Here is a 24985-nt window from a genome sequence, read left to right as displayed (position 1 = left end):
AAACTTTTTCATTATTATATTTGTGATGTTACTATTGTAATTGTTTTGGGGAGCCCTGAACCACACCTGTGCACGAGACAGGAAACTTAACTGACAAATATGTGTTCTGACTTCTCCACTGACCAGCCGTTCCCACATCTGTCTCCCTCTCCTCAGGCCTCTCTATTCCCTGAGAAACAACAGTATTGAAACAACAGTATTGAAATTAGGCCAATTAATAAACCAACGGTGTCCTCTTAAGTGGTCAAGTAAGTGGAAGAGTCACACGTTTCTCACTTTAAGTCAAAGCTAGAAATGATTTAGTTAGTGAGGAAGCCAAGACAGGCTGAAAGCTAGGCCTCTTGCCCCCAACAGTCAAGTTGTGAATGCAGAGGAAAAGTTCTGGAAAGAAATCAAAAGTGCTATAGAGAAATCCTTTGTGAAAGGAAGAGTCGATCAATACGGCACAAGACGTTGCTGTCTTAAGTAATGGCCACAGCCACCCCCATTTTTAACCACTACTACCCTGGTCAGTCAGCATGGCCCTCCACCAGCAAAACCGTTACGACTTGCTGATCGCTCAGAGGATGGTTAGCATTTTTTAGCAATAAAGTATATTCTGATAATGTATATGTATTTGGTTTTTTTTAGACATCATGGTATTGCACACTTAATAGACCATAGTATGGTGTAAACATGACTTTTATATGCACCGGGAAACCAAAAAATTCGTGTGACTCACTCCATTTCGATATGCACTTTATCGTGGTGGTCTGGAACCAAACCCACGACATCCCCGCGGGATGCCTACGTATGTGGCTTTACAAGACCTCAATATTGTAGATGGAAAATCATCAGATACTTTGAACAACTCAATCTAGTCACTGCCCAGGCTGTAGTAAATTAATTCTGTTTCGGGCAGATTGTCAGTGAATACTGCTATTGTTTGTTGAGAAGTATATCTTGACATTTCTCAAATAAGAAATATTTTCATGTTTTCATGGGCCACATTTATGTGGAAGCTAAGCAGAGGTCAGAATGACTTTACAGTTGGACAGCGTAAATGTTGCTGCGTGAGAGTGTGTACACACCTTGCCCATGGATACCAGAGCATCTGTCGAAAACTGTCCTCTGTATCCAAGTGGCTGTAGTCGCTGGATGTTAGGAAGCCAGTGGTTAGTGAGGCTTGCTGAGAAGCAACGCCTTAGAGGCTCCCACCCCTGGTCAGCCTGCTGCCCTCTCTGCCTGTGGCCACCTGATTGCTTCTTAGCACTTGCATTCCCAGAGGGAGCTGTGGTCCAGGTTTACTACGCGTAGATTCTCTAATAAAAGACGAGAAAGGAGTGTGAGATTGAAACTCCTGGGGATTTGTTATCCATGCAGCTCTAGGATTCTAATAGCTACTCACTGTGAAATGCCTTATTTTGGTTGCCAGGATGACAGTGAGCTGGGTGAGTCTGTGTTGGCTTCTCAGGTGCAGGGAAGATGCCTCCCTCTTGTGTCCAAGGCTTGCATTGATAGAGCCTGGCCTGAGTTGGGGGGTAAGTTTCTGGCCAAGGAATGGAGCAGGTAGTTGAAGTCACCCAGAAGCCACCAACTCAGAAAATGCATTAAATGACTGGACTTAAAATGTAAAAAGAAGGCTTTTACAAAATAATTCAAACCCAGCCTAAGCACCTATCTATTTTTAAAGCCATTGAACTGGATAAGAAGCAAAATATCCCAGGTGTTTGTTTGAATGAAAGAACAACTAAATTGGCATTTTCTTCACTTTGAGACCCCTGAGGAGTCTGAAGCTGCCTGGCACACCGGGTGTTTAAGATAAGCCGCTCTGGCCTCATTAGTGATGGCTGTGCCTTGGCCTGGCACTGAGGTCCCCTCAGGATTCAGTTCTTCTGTGAATTATGAAGGGCAGATAGCAGCGTATGGCTCCGTGATTGCAGGGAAATGGAAACAGAGTGGCCAGTTGGCTGTCTCCTGGCGATGGGGCTGGGCCTCCAAGCCAGGTCTTCTGGTACAAGATGTAGTGGAGTTTGGCCGTGAGAAGCACCCCAGAGGGCAGAGGTGCGTCTTCCCTGTGCCCAGCAGCTGCTGGGGAGGGAGCCGCGCAACTGAGGGTGCTGACCGGCATTGTCAGGAGACAGCAGTGGGCGCCCAGGACACTCGGCCTCTCACCTGGAGGGCACTCACCTGGGAAATTCCACTCTCCCTGGGGAAACCCCAAGTAGGGAGCAGCCTTGAGGAAGGAGCGTTGGTGAACTCCTGTGGTTCCCTCCTTCCAAGGGGCTCTCCTTGCCACACTGTGATAATGGTAACTCCACGACTGCTGCTGTCCTATTCTCAAATTTTCAAAAGTTATTTTTTAACTTGTGTTTTTATCCGGAGCCTTCTCTTTAATTGCCGTTTTATTTTCTTTCGATTTTTAAAGCTGATTCAGACTCTAACGTTTTTTTCTACTGGACAGTTATCACGAACATTCACGGTTTGTTCGTTTGTGTTCCCCAGACATTCTAAGTGAGAGTCCTCAAGTCATCTGGAAAAATGGTGGCCCTGTCCTTAAAGATCTGTGTCCGCCACTGCAACGTGGTGAAGACCATGCAGTTTGAACCATCGACGGCAGTGTATGACGCATGTCGAGTCATTCGGGAACGGGTACCCGAGGCACAAACTGGCCAAGGTAGGCCATTGGTTATTTACTGGCTGCTTGAAATGTGTTTGTATGTTTTTCCCTTAATAGCTAAGGAAACGGAGGCTCTGAATGGTACACAGGTGTGTATGTTTCAAATGAAATGTCTTCTTATCCTGGACATTACTTGCCTCCTGTGTGAGACTTGGAATGACAATGATCACAGCTGCCAGCGAGCCATCCTCATTGTCATGACCCTTCCATACATCAGCATTGCGCTCTGTTTACAGGTCACTTTTTGTTATAAAGCCCCATAGAGTACAGATGAAGCTGCTCTGACAGTTACCGCTTTTGTATATCCTGAGCGCTGTTTCGCATGCCTGAAAACTTTCCACTGCTAGCAGCCTGAAGAAGACTGGAACAGCCATCAGGACCCAGGGCAAGCCTTATATTTCAAATACTTTGCAGGGGCTTTATCATCTTTGTCTTAAACCTTAAAAAATATATTTCTGATACGTGTTGTGTTTAATGTTTGGTTGAACCACTGACCACTGTTAATCTGACTTTAAACAAGAGTCATTCATACAATTTTATTTTCCGTTTCCCTTTGTCTTCTCTCTACATTTCCTTCTTTTATTTAGTATTTAATGCTTGAGAAATTGGGGTTACTCCTAAATTAATAAGCCTTTAGTGTGAAAATGGAATAAAACTTTCCTTAAAAATTGGAATCATAAAAATCAAACGTTCAAAGGTAGCTATTGTTAGGCCTGGGTCTTCTTGAAAAGATCTGTTACTCACAAAAGCACGAATCTTTTGGTCCAAAAGCAATATCTATATTATTCAAAACACTGTTATTTCTAGATTACCCAAAAATCAGAATAAAGTTTGCCCACATTCCCAACCTTACTTAAGATCTGGTTGTCCAGTCATATCTGGTGTTTTTACTTTTCTGTTACTGTTTATTCCCAGATTTTTAAAACTTTGTTTGGGTTGGATTGCTGTAAAACTCTGGTGAAGATACAAACCTTTATAGATCTTGAAATTGTTTTTCTAAGAAACAACAGGAGCTCTGGCCCTCATCTGGGTCTCTGAGGTTTCCTTGAATCATATTTAGGAAGAAAGAGGTCTTGAGACAGGAAACGATACTGCTTTCCTCCTTCCTCCACCCGCTTATACTTCCTGGGTCGGATTAAAGGATTTCTGTGAAGAACACAGGGTTTAACTCTCCAACTTTACTCATAATTTGGTGGCATGGGGAGCAGCGACTTCGTCTCACACGGAACTCTTCCTTTTATTTTGTAATGGTATGTGGGGGTGATGGAGGGATTATTCCAAGTGTCAAGGCTCCATCGGCCCCTCTTTGCTTAAGTGGCCTTGGCTTGAGTGATTATGTGCATAGTTTCTCCACAGCTGTCTTACCATTCTTCCTGGGTTCTTGGCCTGGCTTTTACAGCATGTGATAGGGAACAAAGCCCAATTCAGTTAGAAGGAAATTTGGACCGCTTTGTTCTCGGCGTTTCCCTAAATTTTAGACACGACTGCTGCCCACTTGTTTTAAGAAACATGACCCCTGTATGTGGGTGTTGGTTTTGCAGCTCAGCTCTCATTCCTCCCCATCTGCTTTAGTCCCAGCGGCTGTCAGAATGTTGTCAGAATGAAGTATTTCTCTAGTGAAGGAGAACCCCTTGCCAAATCAGCAGACTCAAGAGCCTGGAAGTCAGTGATGGCGTCATCATCACTTTGTTTTTTATTTTTCTTTCTGTTTTTCCTCCAGCTTCTGACTATGGGCTGTTTCTCTCAGATGAAGACCCCAGGAAAGGAATTTGGCTGGAAGCAGGCAGAACACTGGATTACTACATGTTGCGAAATGGGGTATGCTGTTGATCTTTTTTTTATTTTTTTCATCACTTTGTCCCTAGGCCTTCCATAGAAGCTAACACGATTATGCTTCAAAGAAAAAGAGAGATTGAACAACCTATTTTGATTCAAGGGCACTTTATTCTTTTTTTTTTTTTTGCGGTATGTGGGCCCCTCACTGTTGTGGCCTCTCCCGTTGCGGAGCACAGGCTCCGGATGCGCAGGCTCAGCAGCCATGGCTCACGGGCCCAGCCGCTCCGCGGCATGTGGGATCTTCCCGGACCGGGGCACGAACCCGTGTCCCCTGCATCGGCAGGCGGACTCTCAACCACTGCGCCACCAGGGAAGCCCACAAGGGCACTTTTTTAATAGTTTTGATGTAATATACTTCGTAAAGGCCATCCAGGTTAGTGATAGAAAATATCAGCAGTCCAAATTCTTGAAACTCCACAAAGTAATTAAAGCAGCATGAGGTAATGATTTTAAGCTGTTTCCACATGCCATTGTTGGACTTGGTAGTTATGAAACATAGCATTTTCCTGTAAGTATGTAGGAAGTACCCTGGTGACTGGTGATAGAAAGTAAGCATAGAGAGAGAACAAAAATGTAATCCTAAAGGTAGCCAGAAATTAAATATTAATCAGTGTTTTGCTTTTATAAAAAAGTTCACATTAGATATGAGTTTAATAACAGTAACAATAAAAAATTGTGTTATGGAAGTAGGAAAAAAAAATGAATAAAAAAGTGTTAACAGGGAACTATATTCAGTATCTTGTAACAGCCTATAATGGAAAATAATATACATATATATATATATATATATATATATATATATATATAAAAAACACTGAATCACTTTGCTGTTCACCTGAAACTAACACAATATTAGCTTAACCCCCGAAATATATTGGGTTTTGGTTTACGGGATAGACACATCGGATTGGTCAGTACTCCATAAGCAGGAGCAAAGTATGAGTTGCCATTAATTTTCCCTTCCATAGTTCTCTTTTTAAGAAGTGTAGTAAAAGGAGAGTCTCTTATTTAGACATAACTCTCAAACTTATTACGCCTGTTTGGTCTTGCCATTATTGGCAGAAAACCACTTTTACTGTGATACACCACTACTGTGAAGAATTATGGGGGTATTACTTATGTCCTTCATGACATATATATTAAAAATTGCTTATAACTATGTAAGAGGCCATTGAAGAAGCACACTATAAACTTTTTAAAAAACAAGTAGGAATTTTCCTCTGCTAATTCTCATTACAGCAGACCGTTCTCAGCCTTTCAGGAGGACATATGCTACTTTCACTTTACAGAGGTTAGTTTTCAGTAACTGTGAACTATAAGTAGGACTTTTTGAGGTGCAATTTTACTATCAGAGTTTAAAGAAAACTTTATGACAGCAGTTTATAACACTGGAGATTCTGTATTAGTGGCAAAAATCTCATGAAAACTTAGAAGGAGGAAATCAGAGGGTGCTCGGGAAAAGTCATTTTTTAAAGAAAAGTGTCCAAGTTTATTACCTCATTTCCCACGCAGTGTGAGATGTTTGTATGATTTTGCTGTAGGATATTTTGGAATATAAAAAAAAACAGAGACCTCAGAAAATTCGGATGCTGGATGGATCTGTGAAAACAGTGATGGTGGATGATTCCAAGACTGTTGGAGAACTCCTGGTTACTATTTGCAGCAGGATAGGTAAGGGTACACATGAAGAGCTTCTGGATTTTGTTTTGTTTTTAATAATATGCCTCTTCTTTTTTTTCCACCCCCTTTGGGTATCTAGGCAATTTTGAATATATTGGGACTTTGGCCCAGTCCCAAGAGAGTGTGTTCATTTTCCTGATTTGCAAACCCACTAACTGGTGTTGTCAACACTTGAACTTCTCACTGAGTCACAAGTGAGAGCTTTTATTTCAAAAACAATAGGAGTTTTCAATTGAAAGTAATGTTTCAAAATCATATAATTTAGTCTCCTGCCCACGGCTGTGATTCTGTGTCAGCATCACTGATACCCAGGATCTCTCCTGAAGACTTGTGGGGACAGCCTGTACAATTCTTAGGCATCTTTTTTTCTCCTAGCTTCTGTTAGTCTCCTCAGAACAAGTCTGTCTCTCCTTTCTATGTGAAACCTCTTGAATATCTTCAGAAAGTGGCCTTGCCTGTCTTAGTTTCCTCATCATGCAAAGGAAGCCCAGCTCCTTCAGACACTGCTTGCTTGACATTGTCTTGCCTTCCTCTGTATGATCTCTACTTTGTTCTTATTACTCAAAAATTAGTCAGGAGACTTGAACGTGACATTTGAGTGTGACTTAACTAGCCAAAGATCCTCCTTTGTGGCCAGTTCCTTGATGTGTGCTCCCTGGGTGACCCTGACCTTCATCTTGGCAAGGCTTCTTTCCTATCTTTTGCCCCCAGGGACTCCTTGGAGTATTACAGGCCTCAGGATGAAAGGAGTTGACAGCAATGTAATCACTGACCATTATAATAACCTAATTGATAATTTTAGGAATTACAAACTATGAAGAATACTCTTTAATCCAAGAAACAATTGAAGAAAAGAAAGAAGAAGGAACGGGTACATTAAAAAAAGACAGGACGCTGTTACGAGACGAGAGGAAGATGGAGAAGTTGAAGGCCAAGCTTCACACGGATGATGACCGTGAGTGTCTGAAGAGGAGGTGTGATGCAGGCACATGGTCAGCCAAGCCTCACTCCTCTCCCATCATCTGTGTGACCCAGGGCAGGAGTGTGTGGTTGTGCCTTTGTTTTATTTCATCTACAAACATGTTGGCCTGTGTCACTAAAAGATATAGACCCTTAAGGGAAAAAAAAAAAGGGATGATAATACCATTTCACATCTCAAAAGTAATCTCTTAAGGTGAAATATACACATTGTGTTCCCATCTTCTCCATTGCTGTCTAAAGAATTTTTTTGTAACAGTTTGTTTAAGTGAAGGTCCAAATAAGATTGGATGATAGGTGGTTTAACTCTTTTAGTCTCCAGAGTTTCCCTCCATCTGTTTTATTTTTGCCTTATAATTTTTGAGGGGAAGAAACGAGATTGTTACTTGTATAGAATTTTCTACATCCTGGATTTTGTTAGATGACCTGTGGTGTCATTTAACATGTTCATCTGTCCCTTTTAATTCCTGAGATCTGGAGACTTGATCAGATGTGTGTGTGTGTGTGTGTGTGTGTGTGTGTGTGTGTGTGTGTTTAAAAATAAAGACTCCTATGTGGTGTTGTGTACTTCCATTAGGAAGTTGAATTTGGTTGTTTCCTTTTTTGTGGTGTTAACAGCCATTGATGATCATTACTTAGATCCATTATTTCCTTAGGGGTTATGAAATAGTAATATAATTCTATCGTAGGAAGGTCCTTTTCTATGGCTACAGAGCTAATAATATACAGAAAAGCCAGTATATATACCCCATGTGCCCCCCAGACCTGTGCTTTGTGCACCTGACCGCCTGACACCACCCCGCCCCCAAGGATCTTACTTCATGCACATTTCACTCAGGCCTTCCCAGCTTCTTCCCTTCATTGTTCTTTCTCTCAGTGCTGCATTGGGAAGATGTCATCCTTGGCATTATGTTTATTGATCTTCTGTGGGATTTTCATTTCCTCTGACCCTTTCTCCATTCTCTCTTTCTCTCTCGCCTCATTTGATTTACAGTTGCATACTTCTTTCCAAATGAGACCTTAGTAGACAAATCCTGAGGATTTTTATACTGTGCATGATGCTCTTCCAGGTACTGTGGGAGATGAGGTCCATCCAACACATTCCCTGTGCCAAAGTTGAGGCTTGTAATAAATACTTGCTCACAATGTGTGTGTTAGGCCCGGGGAGGAGTGTAGGAATGAGAGCTGTGGGAAGTGCAGAGGAATGATCCATCCCTTTGCACCTAGGTATCAGGGAAGTGTTTTCTAAATGAGTGAGATTCCAGGTGTGCCATGGGCAAGGTTCTACCTCCCCGACCTCCCCGACCCCTTAGTGGCCTGTCCTCTCCTTGCCCCAATTACTTTCATTTTCTTCGTCTTTTCTACTTAAGGTCAGAGGTAGTAACTCATTATGCTTAGAGTTTATAAATTTTTTCACCTGATCAGACTAAAGACCAGCCTTGACTTAAAAGGAAATGCAAACTTGACTGTCTTGGCATAAAGCACTGTTTTCCTTATCCCACCACCCCAAGGAAGGCACATGGATTCATTCTGGGGCTTTACTAAGTGAGGAATCGCTGCGGATTTCTCCCTCATTTGCTTTTTCATGTGTCATATGGTACATGTGCAGTTACTTTGCAAAGTTAAAAAGCTCAGATCTAATCTAAGAAGTAACCATAACTGGATATCAGCATCCTAGAAATCCACGTCTGCACCACACTGCTGTTTGGGTTAATCCCCTTGAACTAAGAGGAAGAATCGACACAGTTCTTTCATATGTCGTCTTGTGTTGCAGTAAATTGGCTGGATCACAGCCGAACGTTCAGAGAACAAGGAGTAGATGAAAATGAAACGTTGCTGCTTAGACGGAAGTTCTTTTACTCTGATCAGAATGTGGACTCGAGAGACCCCGTGCAGCTGAACTTGCTCTATGTTCAGGTACAGTATTGAATGCTCAGACGCTGAGGTTGGCGAGCTTTCTGGAAGCTCTGGCTGTGGCTCGTGGTGGGCAGGAGCTGGGCTCCGGCTCTCACCGTGTCTGTGACACGCACTTTCCAGTCGGGTTGGGTTGTGGTACAGGTTGGTGTCCACTGTGAGCTGGCCATCCAGAGGTGGGCCTTTGTTGGCCTCCCAGGTGGGGTCCTCATGGCGACTACTGTCTCTCTGCTTGGCTTCACAGCACTTACCTGGCTCATCACTTCACACGCACTACAGCTTTCGTACCTCGCATCTAGAATACAAGGATGGTTATTGGTCAGAAAATCAGTACTTCTTATTAACTGAAAGATACTACTCTCTCAGTAACCTTTTATGTTTTTACCATTAACTAATTGTTTAAACTCAGGCGAGTCATTCAAATTATCTGAGTTGCAGTTACCCAGTATGTAAGATGTGGGCTTTGCACTAGACAGTCCCAAAGGTTTCTTTTGGCTCAAGGAAAACATCTTCCTCCCTCTGTCTCTCTGTCTCTCTGTCTCTGTGTCTCTGTGTCTCTGTCTCTCTCTCACTTCTTTCATTCTTCCTTTCCCTTTCCTCTCCTTTTATTTATCTGCCCATCAGCTTATAGAAATAATGTGGGGGGGGTCAGCAAACTGCAGCCACAGTGTCGCCTGTGTTTATAAATAAAGTTTTATTGAAACCACATCTCATTCATTTATGTATTGCATGTTGGTAAATCCCCTTCTGTATCACATAATTGTCTATGTGTTGTCCATGGCAGCTCTCATGTTCCAACAGCAGAGTTCAGTAGTTGTGACAGACACCACATGGCCCAGAGGTGTAGATTATTCACTCTCTGGTCTTTTACAGGAGAAGTTTGCTGACCCCTGATTCAGTGGATGGAAGGAGGGCTGGGAGGAGATAGGCTGGGAGGCCAGAAGGGAGGGAGATATCAGGGCAATAAGAAAATGGTTGTTGGTTTAAGGCTCAGGGCCATAGGTTAGAGTGTCCATCTGAGAGTGCTCTAGGGGTCATTTAACTGGAGAAAGGAAAGACAAAGAAAAGGAATAAATAGCAACAGCAGTGAGGGGTCAGGAAATGGGAACAGGACTTCAGGTGCAGTGGGTTCCTGATTCCAGGGCTGTGCATTTGCTGATCATTTCCCCCAAATGTCTGCAGTATTGAGTTCTTGTCTGTTCTCTTTATATATTTTGGGGTGGGGATTGGGTTGATTTTATTTCTAGATAATTTTTCTATTAGCTTTATCATTTAGGGTCATAAAAATATATTGCATTTCTGTTTCCCCCTCTATGAATCTGGTCATTATACAAGGATTTGCCTTTGCCTCTGTATTTTTCATGATCACTTCAACCTCCCTAGATTACACTCAAGCTTCAGTTTTAATATACTGGGCATTGCTGATGCCTTCCATCTATAGGCAATTTGGGGCAAGGACTTGTTTTCCCTTTGCCTTCATTCATTTTTTGTTTGTTTGTTTAAATAAATAAATTTATTTATTTTTGGCTGCGTTGGGTCTTCATTGCTGTGCACAGGCTTTCTGTAGTTGCGGCGAGTGGGGACTACTCTTCGTTGCGGTGCGCGGACCACTTATTGCGGTGACTTCTCTTGTTGCGGAGCACAGGCTCTAGGCATGCGGGCTCCAGTAGTTGTGGCTCGCAGGATCGGTTACTCTGCAGTATGTGGGATCTTCTTGGACCAGGGATTGAACCTGTGTCCCCTGCACTGGCAGACGGATTCTTAACCATTGCGCCATCAGGGAAGTCCCTGCCTTAATTCTGCTGTGCTATGATCACCCACAGTGTCTTGAATGCCTCACTCTGGCTTGGCTGGCATGTTTCCCCTTGTTCCACAGAGAGGGTACGCTGGGATGCGGGAACATGGCAATGGAGAGAATGTGTTGTTCCTTCCAAGCTCCTGATGCTTTTTGCTTCCTCTTGTGTTGCAGGCTCGGGATGATATCCTGAATGGCTCCCACCCTGTCTCCTTCGAGAAAGCTTGTGAGTTTGGTGGATTTCAAGCCCAGATTCAGTTTGGACCTCATGTGGAACATAAACACAAGCCTGGATTCTTAGAGTAAATGACCTTTTGTTTTTCTTTTTTGCCTTCTTTTCTCTTCACTGTTTATATTTGAGCTAGCTATGTAATGTGTGTACAGCCTGGTTTCAGTAAATTGTGAGATTGTTAGCTTTTACTCGATTCAATATATGATGAAATTTGTGAGCCTCGGGGAAAGCAAGGGGCCTGGAAATTCAGGGCTGGGATGACTGAAGATGACTTGCTCCACGTTCGGGCAGGATGTGGTTTCCTCTGGACCAGAGGGTCTGTGGCATCCCTCCAAGGTGTTGTCCAGGGTATTTCTGGACTCGAGAAACTCACTTCCCCCATCTTCTGAAACCCCTGCTCCTTGGGGTATTTCTATGGGAATGGGACCAAATTTTGTCATGTTTAATATCTTTTTAAGCCTCCAATATTACAACAGAGTATAAAAGAGAGAGCTTCACATTATTTACTATAATCTTATGAAATCTTCATTGCTCTGTAAGTGTGATGCATACATTAATACTGGCTCTACTCTTCCATCTGGTCTTTGGTTCTCTTTTATAAAATGATGGGGGTAATTTTTGTGGCTGAATACTTATGGGTTCAAGAGAAAGCTAACCCTCCGGATTCATCATGGCTCCTCCGAATGTGGGCCTTAGGGTTGGTTTTCCTAGAAATGCCCAGCAGACAAGCCCAGCCATACGGAGGCTGCTGTTCGTCAGAGTTCATTTTCCCCTCTGTTTGGTCTGGGCTTTCCAAGGATTTTGCCTGTATAACATTTCTTTCCTTTATCTGTTTTTCCCCACCTTTTCTCTTCTCTCTTCTGCTGTTTCTTAGATCAGATGAAACATTTGGCTGAGCCAAAAAAAAAATCACTGCAGAAAGTCTTAACCTGGTCAATACCATGCTCTCACCTAGAGTGCAGCTTGTAGTGGGGACCTGACAGGAATGCCAGCTGGGGTGGGTGGGCATCAGCTTTTCTGTAGAATATGCCAACGTGAGATGCATAGAGTAGGTCATCTGTTGTATTGTGTCTGGGTGTGTTGAGAGGAGAGAATAAAATGCTTATTTGGCCCTTGACCTCACTTTCACTTTGGTGGAAAATTGTTGGGACCAGCATGTGCCCTAAGGTAAAAAGGAAATCTGACTTCTCTCCTAGTGGCAGAGAATGCCTGGGCTGAACGCTGTTGGGTCTAAACTGAGTTGTTACTAAAAAAAACTCTACCCTTGTGTTAATGAATCCTGGGGAGCCTTTCTAAAGTGGTGCTTTGTCCTACAGTATTCTGTACAGTGACCTTGAGACTGAGACTGGCTCTGAGCAGGTCCTGTCATTGACTTTGTTCTGTGTTCTCCAAACGAGTCATATGGCCAAGTGTTCCTCAGGGCCACTTCTACCCAGTTGGTCTGGCTTCCTTCCTGCAGGAGTCACGGAAGCTTGCCTTTGTCTGTCCTGACACCCCAGATGCCTTTCAGAAAACCACATGCACACAAGCTTTTACTAGTTTCACCTTGCCACATTCTAACCTCCCAGTTGGTCCCTCAGATACATTTTGTGTCATAAACCTGTGGATTATGGCCATGGAAATTGGTAACACCAAGAATTATTAAGCCCTGGAGGGGGGAAACATATTTTGTTTGTTTCTTTGAGTGACTGATGAAGAAAAGGAGAAAATGAAGAGAAGATTTATGAACCAAAATTTTTAAAATAAAATGTTTAGTTTCAGGCTTTTGTAACTGTGAGCCTATCCGGCCCTGATGAGAAGGTGATCCACATGTAGCCATTCACTGGGTGCCAAAAATCAGGCTACCATGGTCATTTCATTCATGCCTTTTCTTTAGAGCTTTTGGACAGATAATTCCCAGGGCCCCCTTGTGAATGGAGAAAGCAGTATATTTTAAGCTACAGATGTGGAAGAAGAAGCAGAGAGAGGAGATGTGGCTTGTTCACAGTGACATAGAATCTTTCTGCAGGTAGCTTCTGACTCCTTACACTGGGATTTACAAACAGATTCCTACTTGGAGGGCAAAGTTGCCTCTTTCACTGGTCTCCCACTGTGCAGCAAGATTAAGAAAGCACTTTAAAATGTGATCGCAAGGTTCTTTGGCCTCTTTGCTATGTCACTGGTTGTGACAACTACATCACAGCGAATACTGATACACCACCAACTACTTGTGTAGGGATTACAGGCAGCGTGAGAGCACTGGTATTGCTCTTACACTGTCTCCTGCGATTTATGCGCTATCGAATGCTGCACACCTACACTCCATTAAAGATGTTCCTTCTCTTAATGTGAGGCCGTCAAGGTTAAGCAATTGTTCAGTTTCCTTGTTTCTGAGATTATGGTATGGAGCTCATGCCCCTAGTGTATGTGTATCCTCACTCAGATTCCAGATTAAAACAAGCTTATTGTGCCTGGTAGCAATTATTTTTCCATATGAATTTGATTTTCTCTTTAATTAGACCAAATCTAGTCTAGGTAATGAGGGATTTTCATTTCATGTAGATGTTTAATTGTGCATATTATTGCACGTACACGACAGGTAGAACTTCCTGAGGATATTTGTCTCCTCTTAATTAAAACAGCAAGGTCACATTTCCCTGATTGTATGTTGGATAGTCTGAGACTGTTCAGCGATAATATCCCTGGGCTGTCCCTGGTGACTGTGGCTGGGCTGTGTCTGCCAGCCTTTGTTTTTCCCCATCTAGCTTTCATATATACTATTGGCTTTGAACAATTCATTTGGGAAAGAAAAAAAAAAAAAAGTTGGACTTTGCCACAGAGCCTGGTTGAGGATAAAGCCAGGCAGAGATTTTAGTCACATAGCTTAAGGGTGAGGTACATGGAAGTATGTTTAATGACTCTATTTCTTTTAATTTTTTGAAAACTTGTTCAGCACTTGTGCTCAAAGTCAGCATACTACGGACCTTTTTAAAAAAAACTTTATTGATGAATAATTGACAGCTACAATTAATATATTTTTAAAGTATACTGCTTGATGATTTGATATACGTATACATATAGAATGATTACCAAGATCAAAATAACACATCCGTCACCGTACATAGCTAATGTGTGTGTGTGTGTGTGTGTGTGTGTGTGTGGTCAGAACGCTTAACTACTTGGCAATTTTTAAGTACACGATACCATATTTTTAACTATAGTTACCGTGCTGTATGTTAGATTCTTATTCTTCTTATAATTGAAACATTTGTACTCTTTGACCTACATTACCCTTTTCACCTCTCCCCTACCTTGACCCTGGAAACCACCATTCTATTTTCTGTTTCTGTGAAAATGGCTTTAAAAAAAAAATTCTGCATGTAAGTGAGACCATATAGATTGGTCATTCTCTGTCTGACTTATGTCATTTAGCATATAGCCCTCCAGGTTCAACTGTGTTGTCACAAATGGCAGGGTTTCCTTTTTTCTTATGGCTAAATGATATTCCATTGTATGTATCTGCCACGCATTTTCTTTATCTGTTCATCCATCAAAGGACATTTAAGTTGTTTCCATATCTTGGCTATTGTGAATAATGGTGCAGTGAACATGGGTGTGCAGTTATTTCTTCAAGACAGTGATTTCAAGTTCTTTGGATATACACCGAGGACTGGGATTGCTAGATCATACGGTAGTTGCTATGGACCTTTTTATGAGAATTTTTTTCACCTTTCTTTAGACCCTTTAATGATTTCTATACTCAGTACCACCTTAGTAAAGGTCTTTATTTAGAAAAATTTAAAGCAGAGACTAAAAGATTTTCAGAGTTTTCAGGGATTTAAGGATTATTTAGTGTCCCCCATCTGCTCTGTAGGTGGGGAAAATAAGTGCAAGAGAGATAGGGACAGAAATAAGGAACAGAACCAGGGAAGCTGGAAGCCAGGAAACAGCCAGTTCTCCCAAATCCTATCTGATGTGCTTTACATACATGACACTTTTCTTCAGGTCATCTCCAAAGAGTCCCAGGGAGGGAGATTTTATCATTTGATGGGAGCATAAAGTATAACCAACACAATCTAGTAACCATATGTATTCTTTATGCTCTCCTGTGTTCAGAGAATGCTTGCAGAAAGCATGCCATGTGGTACCTCACTGAGGACTTCATATGTGTGCTCTGTTGTGCCAGGTGTAGGGAAGATACAAGGGATATTGTAGATTAATTCTTTGCTGTTTTTGAGGTTACAGTCTATTTGGCGATAAGCATATGAAATTGTTATTTTGGAGAGCCAAAACGTGCCTGTGATTTCAACAAGGTCTAACCTTTAACTATACTTTGAAAGCAGGATGGTTGGAATCTATTTAGGATTCCAAAAGATGCAGGCTCCGGGGACTACTGTGAATTGTTTCAAGAAATGTGGCAATAATATAGTGCAAGAAACAACGTTGACGGAAGAATTTGGCAAAATAGAAGGTAAATCTAAAGAATTAGCTCTTAAAACAACAACAACAATGAAACCTATTAAAATAATGACTAACTTCAGGCCCTTTAAAAACCTGGTAGAAAACTTTACAAAGTGATCAGAGTCAAGATGGGGTAGGGGATTAAGAGGTACAAACTATTGATACTATGTGTGTAATAAATAAGCTACAAGGATATATGGTACAGCACAGGGAACATAGCCAGTCTTTAATAATAACTGTAAATGGAGTACAATCTTTAAAAATTGTAAACTTAAAAATTTTAAGGTGTACTCTGTCGTATACCTGAAATTTACATAATTTAATAAATCGACTATACTTCACTTTTAAAAGAAGTGATCAAAGCCTTCTGTGGCTTATTGTATCAAAGAATATTAGATACACTGATAAACTTTAGACCTTAAGTCAAGTATATGTGATAAAATTTCAGATAGCTCTAGGTGATGGGTATAGAATGTTCACTCTATAATTCTTTTAAACTTTTGTGAGTTTGAGATTTTTTTCATAATAAAATGTTGGGCAAATATTGCTAGCCTAAAAGAATAGAAATAGATTGTAGAACTTCCAAACCAGATTGTGTGTGTGTGTGTGTGTGTGTGTCATGGGGAGCGGGGTGGTAATGGAGAAGTGATACCAACAACTTGGCCAATACAGTAGGAGTTGTACAAGGTGGTTTACAGAAACAAAGCCAGAAAAAGTACAGTAAATAGAATGTACAAAATAAGATCTGAGAAATACTTCTAAATATCTTAGGCATCATAGCAAATATAAGTAAATCAAACTTACCAGTTAATAGACAGAGGTTCTCATTGGATGAAATTTTTTAAAAGTTCAGCTCTATAGTATTTCTATAAGACATACTTAAAGTTTAAGGACACAGGAAAGTTTAAAGGCATAAAATGGTGTACCAAGAAACTGGTTAAATCAAAGCTAGAGAAGCTATATGCAGTGTCACAAAAAACAGACTGTAAGGCAAACAAAGCATAAGTAGAGACAAAGAAGGTTGTTATGAAGATAGAAGGCTAATTCGCCAGGGTGTGAGCCTGTATGCATCTAACATTACCTTAAAATGTAAAAAGGAAAAACAGGCAGTATTACAAGGAGAATTTCATGCTTTTAGTGGAATAATTTAACATACTTCCCTCAGGGAGTGATAAGTAAAACAAGATCAAAATAGAAGAAAGAAAATGTTTTAGTCAAGAGAAAGTAATGAAATAGAAATCATAGAATCAGCAACACCCAAAGCTCCTTCTTTGAAAAAATTAATAAAATATGTAAATTTCTGGGAAGTTTGATCAAGTGAAACAAAAGAAGAAAAAGGCAAAAATAAACATTATTAGTAATGGGGACAGAACTTCAGATAGGGATTTTAAACATCATAAGAGAATGAAATGAAAACTTGAAGCCAAAATATTTAAAATCTAGGCAAAAATGGATACTTAGAAAATCTGGATGGATCTATGATCTTGAAAGAAATAGTCTTAGCGGTTTAAAATATACCAATGAAAAAACAACAAAACAAAAAGTAGGCTCAGGTTATTTCAGAGAACAGAAAGAGGAAAAAAAAAAAAAGAAAAACCTCCAAACTGGTCACCTTAACTTGGAGCTAGCAGAATTAAGATAGCAAAATTGTATACAGACCATGTAACACTTTTAAACTCAATATAGATTCCTTCCCTAAAATTTGTAAATTAATAAAGTCCAGCATGACATGTGTTTATATATAACTGCAATTTGTAACTGGTTTCTCCAGGAATGCAAAATTCATTGTTCAATAAATAATTTATTACATGTCTTTCTACCTGTAGGCACTAGACATTAGGGATACAGCAGTGTAAAACACAGTCAAACATTCCTGCCCTCATGGAACTTATATTCTAGTTCAGAGAGGCAGATATTAAATAATAAGTAAATTACACAATAAGGAAAGAAAAAATGATTTCAGGGTTAGAAAAATGAAACTGTCATTAGTTGTAGGTGATAGGTTTATCTACATAGATAATTCACTCAATCTATGAAGAAACTAATTAGAACTATTAATAGAAAGGAAAGTCTCTGGAAGAAAGATCAATACATAAAGGCAGCTTATTACCACCTAGATCCAGACAACCATGGTATTCACCTGTAGGACTGTGAAAAATAAAAAAATGTGTGTGTATGTGTATTTGTGTGAAAATATATAGAGGACTCACACAATTATCCCAATTTCTTATAGAGCTAGAGTAATTAAAACACTCCATTATTGATGTAGGGTGATGTTAAGAGTTCTAAAGGTTGATGAACTTGCCTTAATGCAAGTTAAAATACTAGGCAAAAGGCATTACCAAATGAAGAGTGAGGCCCCAGAATGAAAGAAGAAACTTGTATATTTGCAGTGCATACTACCAAGAACAAATTAATGTCCAGAAAATATGAAAAAGGAAATAGCACCTTCTAAGCAAAAAAGATCAAGATAACAGATAGGCACTTGAGAGAAGAGGAAATTCAACTGACTTCTAAAGACAGGGGAAAATATTCAGCCTCATAAGCAATCCAGAATGCAAAATCAATAAGGAGATAGCATTTCCTGTCTCTCAGATGGGCACAAATTTTTTAATTAATTAATTAATTATTTTTTTGTTTTGTTTTTTTGGCTGCATTTAGTCTTTTCTGCTGCACGTGGGCTTTCTCTAGTTGCGGCGAGCAGGGGCTACTCTTCGTTGCGGTGCGTAGGCTTCTCATTGCAGTGGCTTCTCTTGTTGCAGAGCACCGGCTCTAGGCGGGCGGGCTCAGTAGTTGTGGTTCGCGGGCTGTAGAGCGCAGGCTCAGTAGTTGTAGTGCACGGGCTTAGTTGCTCCGTGGCACGTGGGTATCTTCCTGGACCAGGGCTCGAACCCGTGTCCCCTGTATTGGCAGGTGGATTCTTAACCACTGAGCCACCAGGGAAGTCCCAGATGGGCACAAATTTTAATGTATGAAAACAGCAAAGTACTTTACAGAGAAAACAAGATATTTTAGAAGGTGAATCTGTTGAATTTAAAAATACAATGAGAAACAGAATATATTGTGTTATAGATATAAGGAGATGTAGGAACATGATAAAATATGTGTGGAAATTACCTTCAGGAAAATGACGACCCTTAGGGAGAGAAAGAAGGATGGTGTGGGACTTGAGCTAAATCTGTCATTTGTTCTTTACAAACAGAAGGAGAGGTAGCTATCATAAAGCAAATATGACAACATGGTAACATGTATTTATCCTTGATGATAGGTGTATAAATTGAGGTATATACTGTTCTTTATATTTCATATGTTTTCACAGTTAACGTGTCTTTAAAAAAGTCAGTTGCAATGTCTGTGTGTGAGGTGATAAAAGCTTTTGATCAGCGAGGTTGGATATATACCATGTGGTAAAGGCAAAATTAATGGGCCTTGGAGGTCAGACAGAAAGGTTCCGTGACTCTGTATGTCACAGGGAGAAATGGTCCAGTGGTTGGGTGCAGGCAGGCAGGGAGCTAGCAGGTGGAGGAAACCTCCCTCCTGCTAGATTACCGTAGCCCCCTCGTCCTGTTGGCATGTTCCCCAAAAGTATTTCACTGAGAAAACACAGCACCCCAGGGTATGAATCTCTGAGGAAGAATTTAGTGTGGACTTGGAAATTTTTCCCCACAAACTCAAGATAATTCTACTGTCAACAAGCAAAGCTCTTGACACAGTAGGAAGTCTTAAGTCAGTTTTTCTCTTGGCATCTGTTCACACACATATTCCTCCTTTGGAGTTGTTCTGTGCGTTTTTGTCAGAATAATTTGGCTGTAGATTCTGTTTTCAAACTAACGGTGAAGCAAGCGTTTCAGCTTTGTTTCTCACCACTGCCCATGCACTAGCTTCTCTATCGTTGGCTTCTGTCCCGTGCCCCTGACAGCCTGGCGCGCTCTCATCAGTTTGGGGTGGTGATGGCCACTCAGTGGTGCCTTCACTGTTTCCTCCTAGCAGCAGCCTCCTAAGGTTGATGTCTCTCTCCCTAACGACTTTCAGAGTCCAGAACTTTCAAACCAGGAACCTCTGAATGTATCTAGCCCGGAGCTGTCAGTGAGCCTCTGGACGATTTCCCGTCCTTACACTAAGGGGCATTGGGATTGGTTCAGGAACACAGAACTACTGTGTGACTGAGGCCCTCAAACCCTTTCCTGTGCTTTCCCCGTGCTGTCTTCACTCTCCACTTCTTGCCACTGTAACTATTTTCCGGCTCATCCAGTGCTTTCTTCCACCTACATCATCCCCTCAGTCATCCAGGACTTGACCAATACTCTAGACGTTTTCATCTTTGAGTCTGGATTTAAATTCAATGTATCCAACTTCGTCATTTGAGCTTTCGGCCCACTGGGCCAGTGGTTCTCCGCCTTTAGCATGTGTCAGGCTCATCCAAAGGGCTTGTTCAAACATACTACTGGGCCTCACCTCCAGAGCTTCTTATTCAGTGGGTTTGGGGCAAAGCCTGAAAATTGACACATCCAGCATGTTCCCAGGTAGTACTGATGCTGCTGGTCTTGGGACCACACTTGGAGAACTTTATGTGATACCAAATTTGAGATGTTATTGTTACTCATTTGGTGGTTGAGCATAAAGATTGGGGTCAGGAAACCTGGGTGTTCCAGTGTCCTTTGGGTGATACCGTCCTTGCTGTACCTCGGTACCTTCCCTCCCCTTTATTCCTCCACCATGTGCTCTTCACTGCTTTGTTTGTGTGTTCATATTGATGCCCTCATCCCCCAGGAATGAGGGGGCAAGCCATTGCTTTCGGTTCATATGAGCAAAACCATTCCTAGGTAGGAATCCTATCTGCTTTTCAGGTGATAAGATCAGCTTAGAGAGGTGGTGAGTTGCCCGTGGTGGTGTGACTACTAGGTGACAGTTCTGGGACAGATGAGAAGCAGTTAACCTTTCCTCAAATCATGGCTGCCTCCCATGAACTTGTGTGCTTATTTTCAGACCGGAGAACATCTTTAGAATGCCTCTTTTGGAATAACTTATAGAAGCAGCTTACATTTATATAAGAAAATGAAGTTTTAAGTGAAGGGCTGTATTTGAATCCAGATCCCTCTCCCTCTAGATGTGTTTACTAAATTCCCCTTCCCTTTTTCACTGCCTCTTGGCATTTCTAAAAAATTGACTGCCACCACTATGGTCATTGTCACCATTATCTGATTGGGTGTTTCTGTTATTTTATTCCTCTCTTTGTCTGAAAGTTCTCAAATACTGATCACATGGTACGTCTTTTGATCAGAGGGTAGCTTGGAGAGACCAGGGTGCTAAGTAGCTAAGAGCATGGTCTCTGGAGCCCACAGAGGAGGCTTAAGTTGTTGGCTATGACTGTGGGCAACTTGCTTAGCATCGCTGAACCTCCTGTTCCATATATAAAAAACTGGAATATTGGAATATTTTCTACCAAGGGCTTTTGTCAGAGTTTAATCTATTTATGCATGTGAAACACCCGAAACATTATTTGCCTTTCAATAAAATGGCAGCTGTTAGTAGTGGAAAACCCTCTATCAACATGGTTTACTGTTGCTTGGATAATCCCCCAAAGTTAATTAAAGTAAAGAATCTATGCTACTACCTCTCTGAAACCCTATATTTTAACTTTCAATTTAAGCATTCATTTGCCAATCTTTTGATACCGGACCAATGTTTTTTCCTGGTGTGGGTCACCTAGTTAAGGTTGCACATTATCTTTGTTGGATGAACCACACCATCTGCAAGAGCATATAAAGATGATCATGAAGCACTCTGAGGACAGACTGTTTTTAAATGTTCACCATTTTTTCCTTTCAGTATTTTACATTTGTCTTGCTTATATCTAATTCAATAACTTTTTGTAAATATTTACCATTAGGAAGCATTAAGTAGCTCTCTTTTGGACTATTTTAACAGTTTATGGGCTGTATTGGTTTATTACATAATTATGTGATATACAGCCAGCAGCGAGATTGGGGAGCAAATGCAGATAAATATATATGGGGGAAGAGATACAACTGACTCGGCCAGCGTGAAAGTAGAGCTCATGAGAGAAGAGTCTCTTGGCTGATTTCAACCTTCCATGGATCTCAGAGTGTGAGAACTTTGACTAGTCTGCCGTCTTAGTAAAACGGGAGATCTGTTATTATCGCACTCCGAAAAAATGATATGCACAAGGCTGGCAGAGGGTTTGGAGGCTGCCTTTTTAAGGTGGGAATGTTTAAGGTGGCAGTGCAAGGGACTTTGCTTGGTCAGAGCTTGCTTAATTAGGAGAAAAATTCCCAATCAGGTCTGACCATCTGACCCATTTTCTCAGAGAAAGCCAACAGATTTTGCTTGTATGCCTGCTGCAGACGCTTAGGAGCCTTCTATACTTGGGTTTGGGAATCTAAAACACAGCCGAGCTGGAATTGCTGAACTGCCGGGTGGCAGGCATCCCCCTGCTGACACTGTGCACGTTGTCGATTTCCTGGGGAAGAATACACCCCACATGTGCACGCACACCCACACACTCACTTCTTATTTGAACATACCTTACACTAAACTCCCCCCAGATCGCCTCTGGCAACAACAGGGGTCACACCTCTGGTGCAAGCTTCTTGAAGTTGTTTCTGTACCTACTGAAGAGTGGGAGGTTCAATGCCTTCCAAAGAATGGGAGGGTTAGTTTGCAGTTTGAGTTGAGGGCAGCTTGTGGCCACACAGAACTTTATTGCCATAAATACCCAACATATCTGGCCTGGCCACTGGATGCTGCCCTCTGGTGTTCTAGTAGCAGTCATCGTTGTGAGTGGGCTTGGCATGGGGCCCTCTTTGGGTGCTTTTGATAACCTTTGCAAGGTCTCCTTTGTTGATGGCATAGGAGCTGCTGTCCAGAGGCTCACAGCAGTGGCCCCCTCAGGATGCTTCCTGGTTATTTTAAGGGTGTTCCTGGGGGAGCCTGAAACAGCCCCTGTGTTCATGTGCCTCTGCTCTTGGACTGGAGGTCAGAGGCTCCCTGCTCCCATCCAGTCCTGTGACCTCAGCTAAGTCCCTTGACCTCTCTGTGACTCAGCTTCCTCTTTTGTGACATTGATGCCTTCCATTCTTCTCTCAACCAGACCTTTTTTCCCTGAAGTTGCTTAACGGTAGCCATAACATCTAAGGGGCTGCTGCCTAGATGTTTCTTAGGTTCCTTCCTGCGGACTGACGTGGGGGTCACCCTCTTGATTAGGCCAGAGTGTTCTGGTGGTGCTCAAACCTAGATCCCTGACATTCCAGAAAATATACTCAGAATTTTTGTCTGCAGATGTAGTTTGCAGGTTGAAGAGCTATCATGATTCAAGGCATAATGTAGCCGGAACCTGGACCTGACCCACCCCCTTTTTTGGCTGGAGTATTGAAAGCAAATCCAAGACGGCATACCATTTCACCTATCAGTACTTCAGTATGTTTTTCTGACAATGAAAAATTTTTTAAAAATAATTAAAACCCCGCCTAACTGCAAATCCACCCTAATACCAAACAAAATTAGCAGCAATTCTTTAATCACGTCTAATACCCAGTCTGTGTTAAATTCTCCCCTGCATTGTATTAAAAATGTCATTTTATACTTTGTTAATATCAGGATCCGAACAAGGCCTGTAGTGGTTGGTGTTTTTCTTTTTTAAAAAACAGCTTTATTGAGATGGAGTTTGCCTACCATACAATGGGCCCATTTAAAATGTATATTTCAGCGTTTTTTAGTGTATTCACAAGATTGTGTAGCCATTACCACAATCTAATTTTAGAACATTTGTTTCCCTCCTACAATAAGCCCTGTGTCCGTTAACAGTCATTCCCCAGGTTCCCCTCTCCCTTCCTCAGCCTTTGCAACCTCTAGTCCTATCTGCCTCTATAGATTTGACTATACTGGATGCTTCATATAAATAGAATCACACAGTTTGTGGTCCTTTGTGATGGGCTTCTTTCACTTTGCACAGTGTTTCCATATTGTTGCATGTATCATACTTAATGCCTTTTTACTGCCAAATAAAGTTACATTGTATGGCTGAACTACATTTTATTCATCCACTCGTCAGTTGATGGACATTTGAGTTGTTTCCACCTTTTGGCTATTATGAATAATACTACTATAAACATTCACGTACAAATGTTTATGTGGACATATGTTTTTACTTTTCCTAGATATATGCCTAGGAGTAGAATTGCTGTTTAATCTTTTGAGGAACTACCAAATTGTTTTCCACAACAGCTGCTCCATTTTACATTCCCCCTAGCAGTGTGTGAAGGTTCCAAATTCTCCATAACCTCGCCAACACGCCTTACTGTCTCTTTTTTACTGTAGTGTCCTACTGGGTATGCACTGGTACGCTATTGTGGTTTTTCTTTGTGTTTTCCTGATGGCTGCTGGTGTTGTGTGTCTTTCTAATTCTAATCTGTGTGTCATCTTTTGCACCTCTACCAGCAAGCCATTTATTTGTGAAAAACCTGGGTTATTTGTATAATATTTACAATGATGGGATTTGGCTCATTGGATCTTGGTAGTGTCACTTACATGTTCCTCTCTCTCTCTCTCTTTTTTAAACTATTAGCTTTTTAAACTATTAGGGTTTTTTTTTCTTTTTTTGTAAACTTAGATTTATATTTAGACTCTTAATGAAATTCATATTCAGTTATATATTTACTTATTTTTTCTCTATCGCCAAGAATACTTCCTAGGTGGTACTGTATACTTCCACCTAGGAAGTATAGGTGGAAATATACAGTATGGAAGTATGGTACTGTTACATCAGTCAGAAGGCCTATGCTGTGTGGTCATCCCACTCGCATTTAAAATTGATCATTGGGTTTGGATCAGACTGATCCTTCTGTTATAAAGTCCCCCATTAACTTGTTACTTATTGGTTTTAGCAGCCACTCATGCTTGTTTTGATCTATTGGCTATTTCATTAAGAGTTGTAAAATGATGATTTTGGAATTCTATTATTCCTTCTGCATTTATTAGCTTTGTTTCTTTTCCTTTATCAATTTTCGGTATGAGCTGGTGCCCTAGCAACCTCTTAAGGTGATCAATGATTATTTCAAAGAATCTTTATTGAATTTTACATACCTGTGTTTTGACCAATTGCAGTCTTCATTCTTTCTGATGCTCAAATTGCCCCTCACATGAAATTAATTATATGATGTCTGGGGTTTGCTTCAAATAATCCATGAGAGGGCATGTGGGTAAGGGAGTAGATGAGTCATGAATGGCTATGAGTTATTATTGTTGAAGTTGGTCAGTGAGCACATTGTTCTGTCCTCTCTTCTTTTTTTTTTTGCGGTACGTGGGCCTCTCACTGTTGTGGCGTCTCCCGTTGCGGAGCACAGGCTCCGGACGTGCAGGCTCAGCGGCCATGGCTCACGGGCCCAGCCGCTCCGCGGCATGTGGGATCTTCCCGGACCAGGGCACGAACCGG

The 24985-nt window shown here is 41.4% G+C and overlaps 1 protein-coding gene across 1 annotated transcript in view; it reads left to right on the top strand.

Annotated features, from left to right (window-relative positions):
* Positions 1-24985, top strand: part of TLN2 (talin 2) — a 304454-nt gene that overhangs the window by 99141 nt on the left and 180328 nt on the right. The window contains exons 3-8 of the mRNA XM_089907140.1: positions 2485-2656; positions 4380-4477; positions 6037-6166; positions 6978-7130; positions 8928-9070; positions 11037-11164. Of these exons, the coding sequence (XP_089763266.1) occupies positions 2521-2656; positions 4380-4477; positions 6037-6166; positions 6978-7130; positions 8928-9070; positions 11037-11164 (788 nt within the window). The 5' untranslated portion in view covers positions 2485-2520. The remainder of the gene's footprint in view (positions 1-2484; positions 2657-4379; positions 4478-6036; positions 6167-6977; positions 7131-8927; positions 9071-11036; positions 11165-24985) is intronic.

Source organism: Delphinapterus leucas, chromosome 2 (assembly GCF_059928025.1).
Source record: "Delphinapterus leucas isolate spDelLeu-1000000601 "Yukka" chromosome 2, BTC_Dleu_Yukka2, whole genome shotgun sequence".
In the NCBI taxonomy this organism is placed as follows: Eukaryota; Metazoa; Chordata; class Mammalia; order Artiodactyla; family Monodontidae; genus Delphinapterus; species Delphinapterus leucas.
Note: the sequence above shows the minus strand (reverse complement) of the source record. Positions and strands in the feature narration are given on the sequence as shown.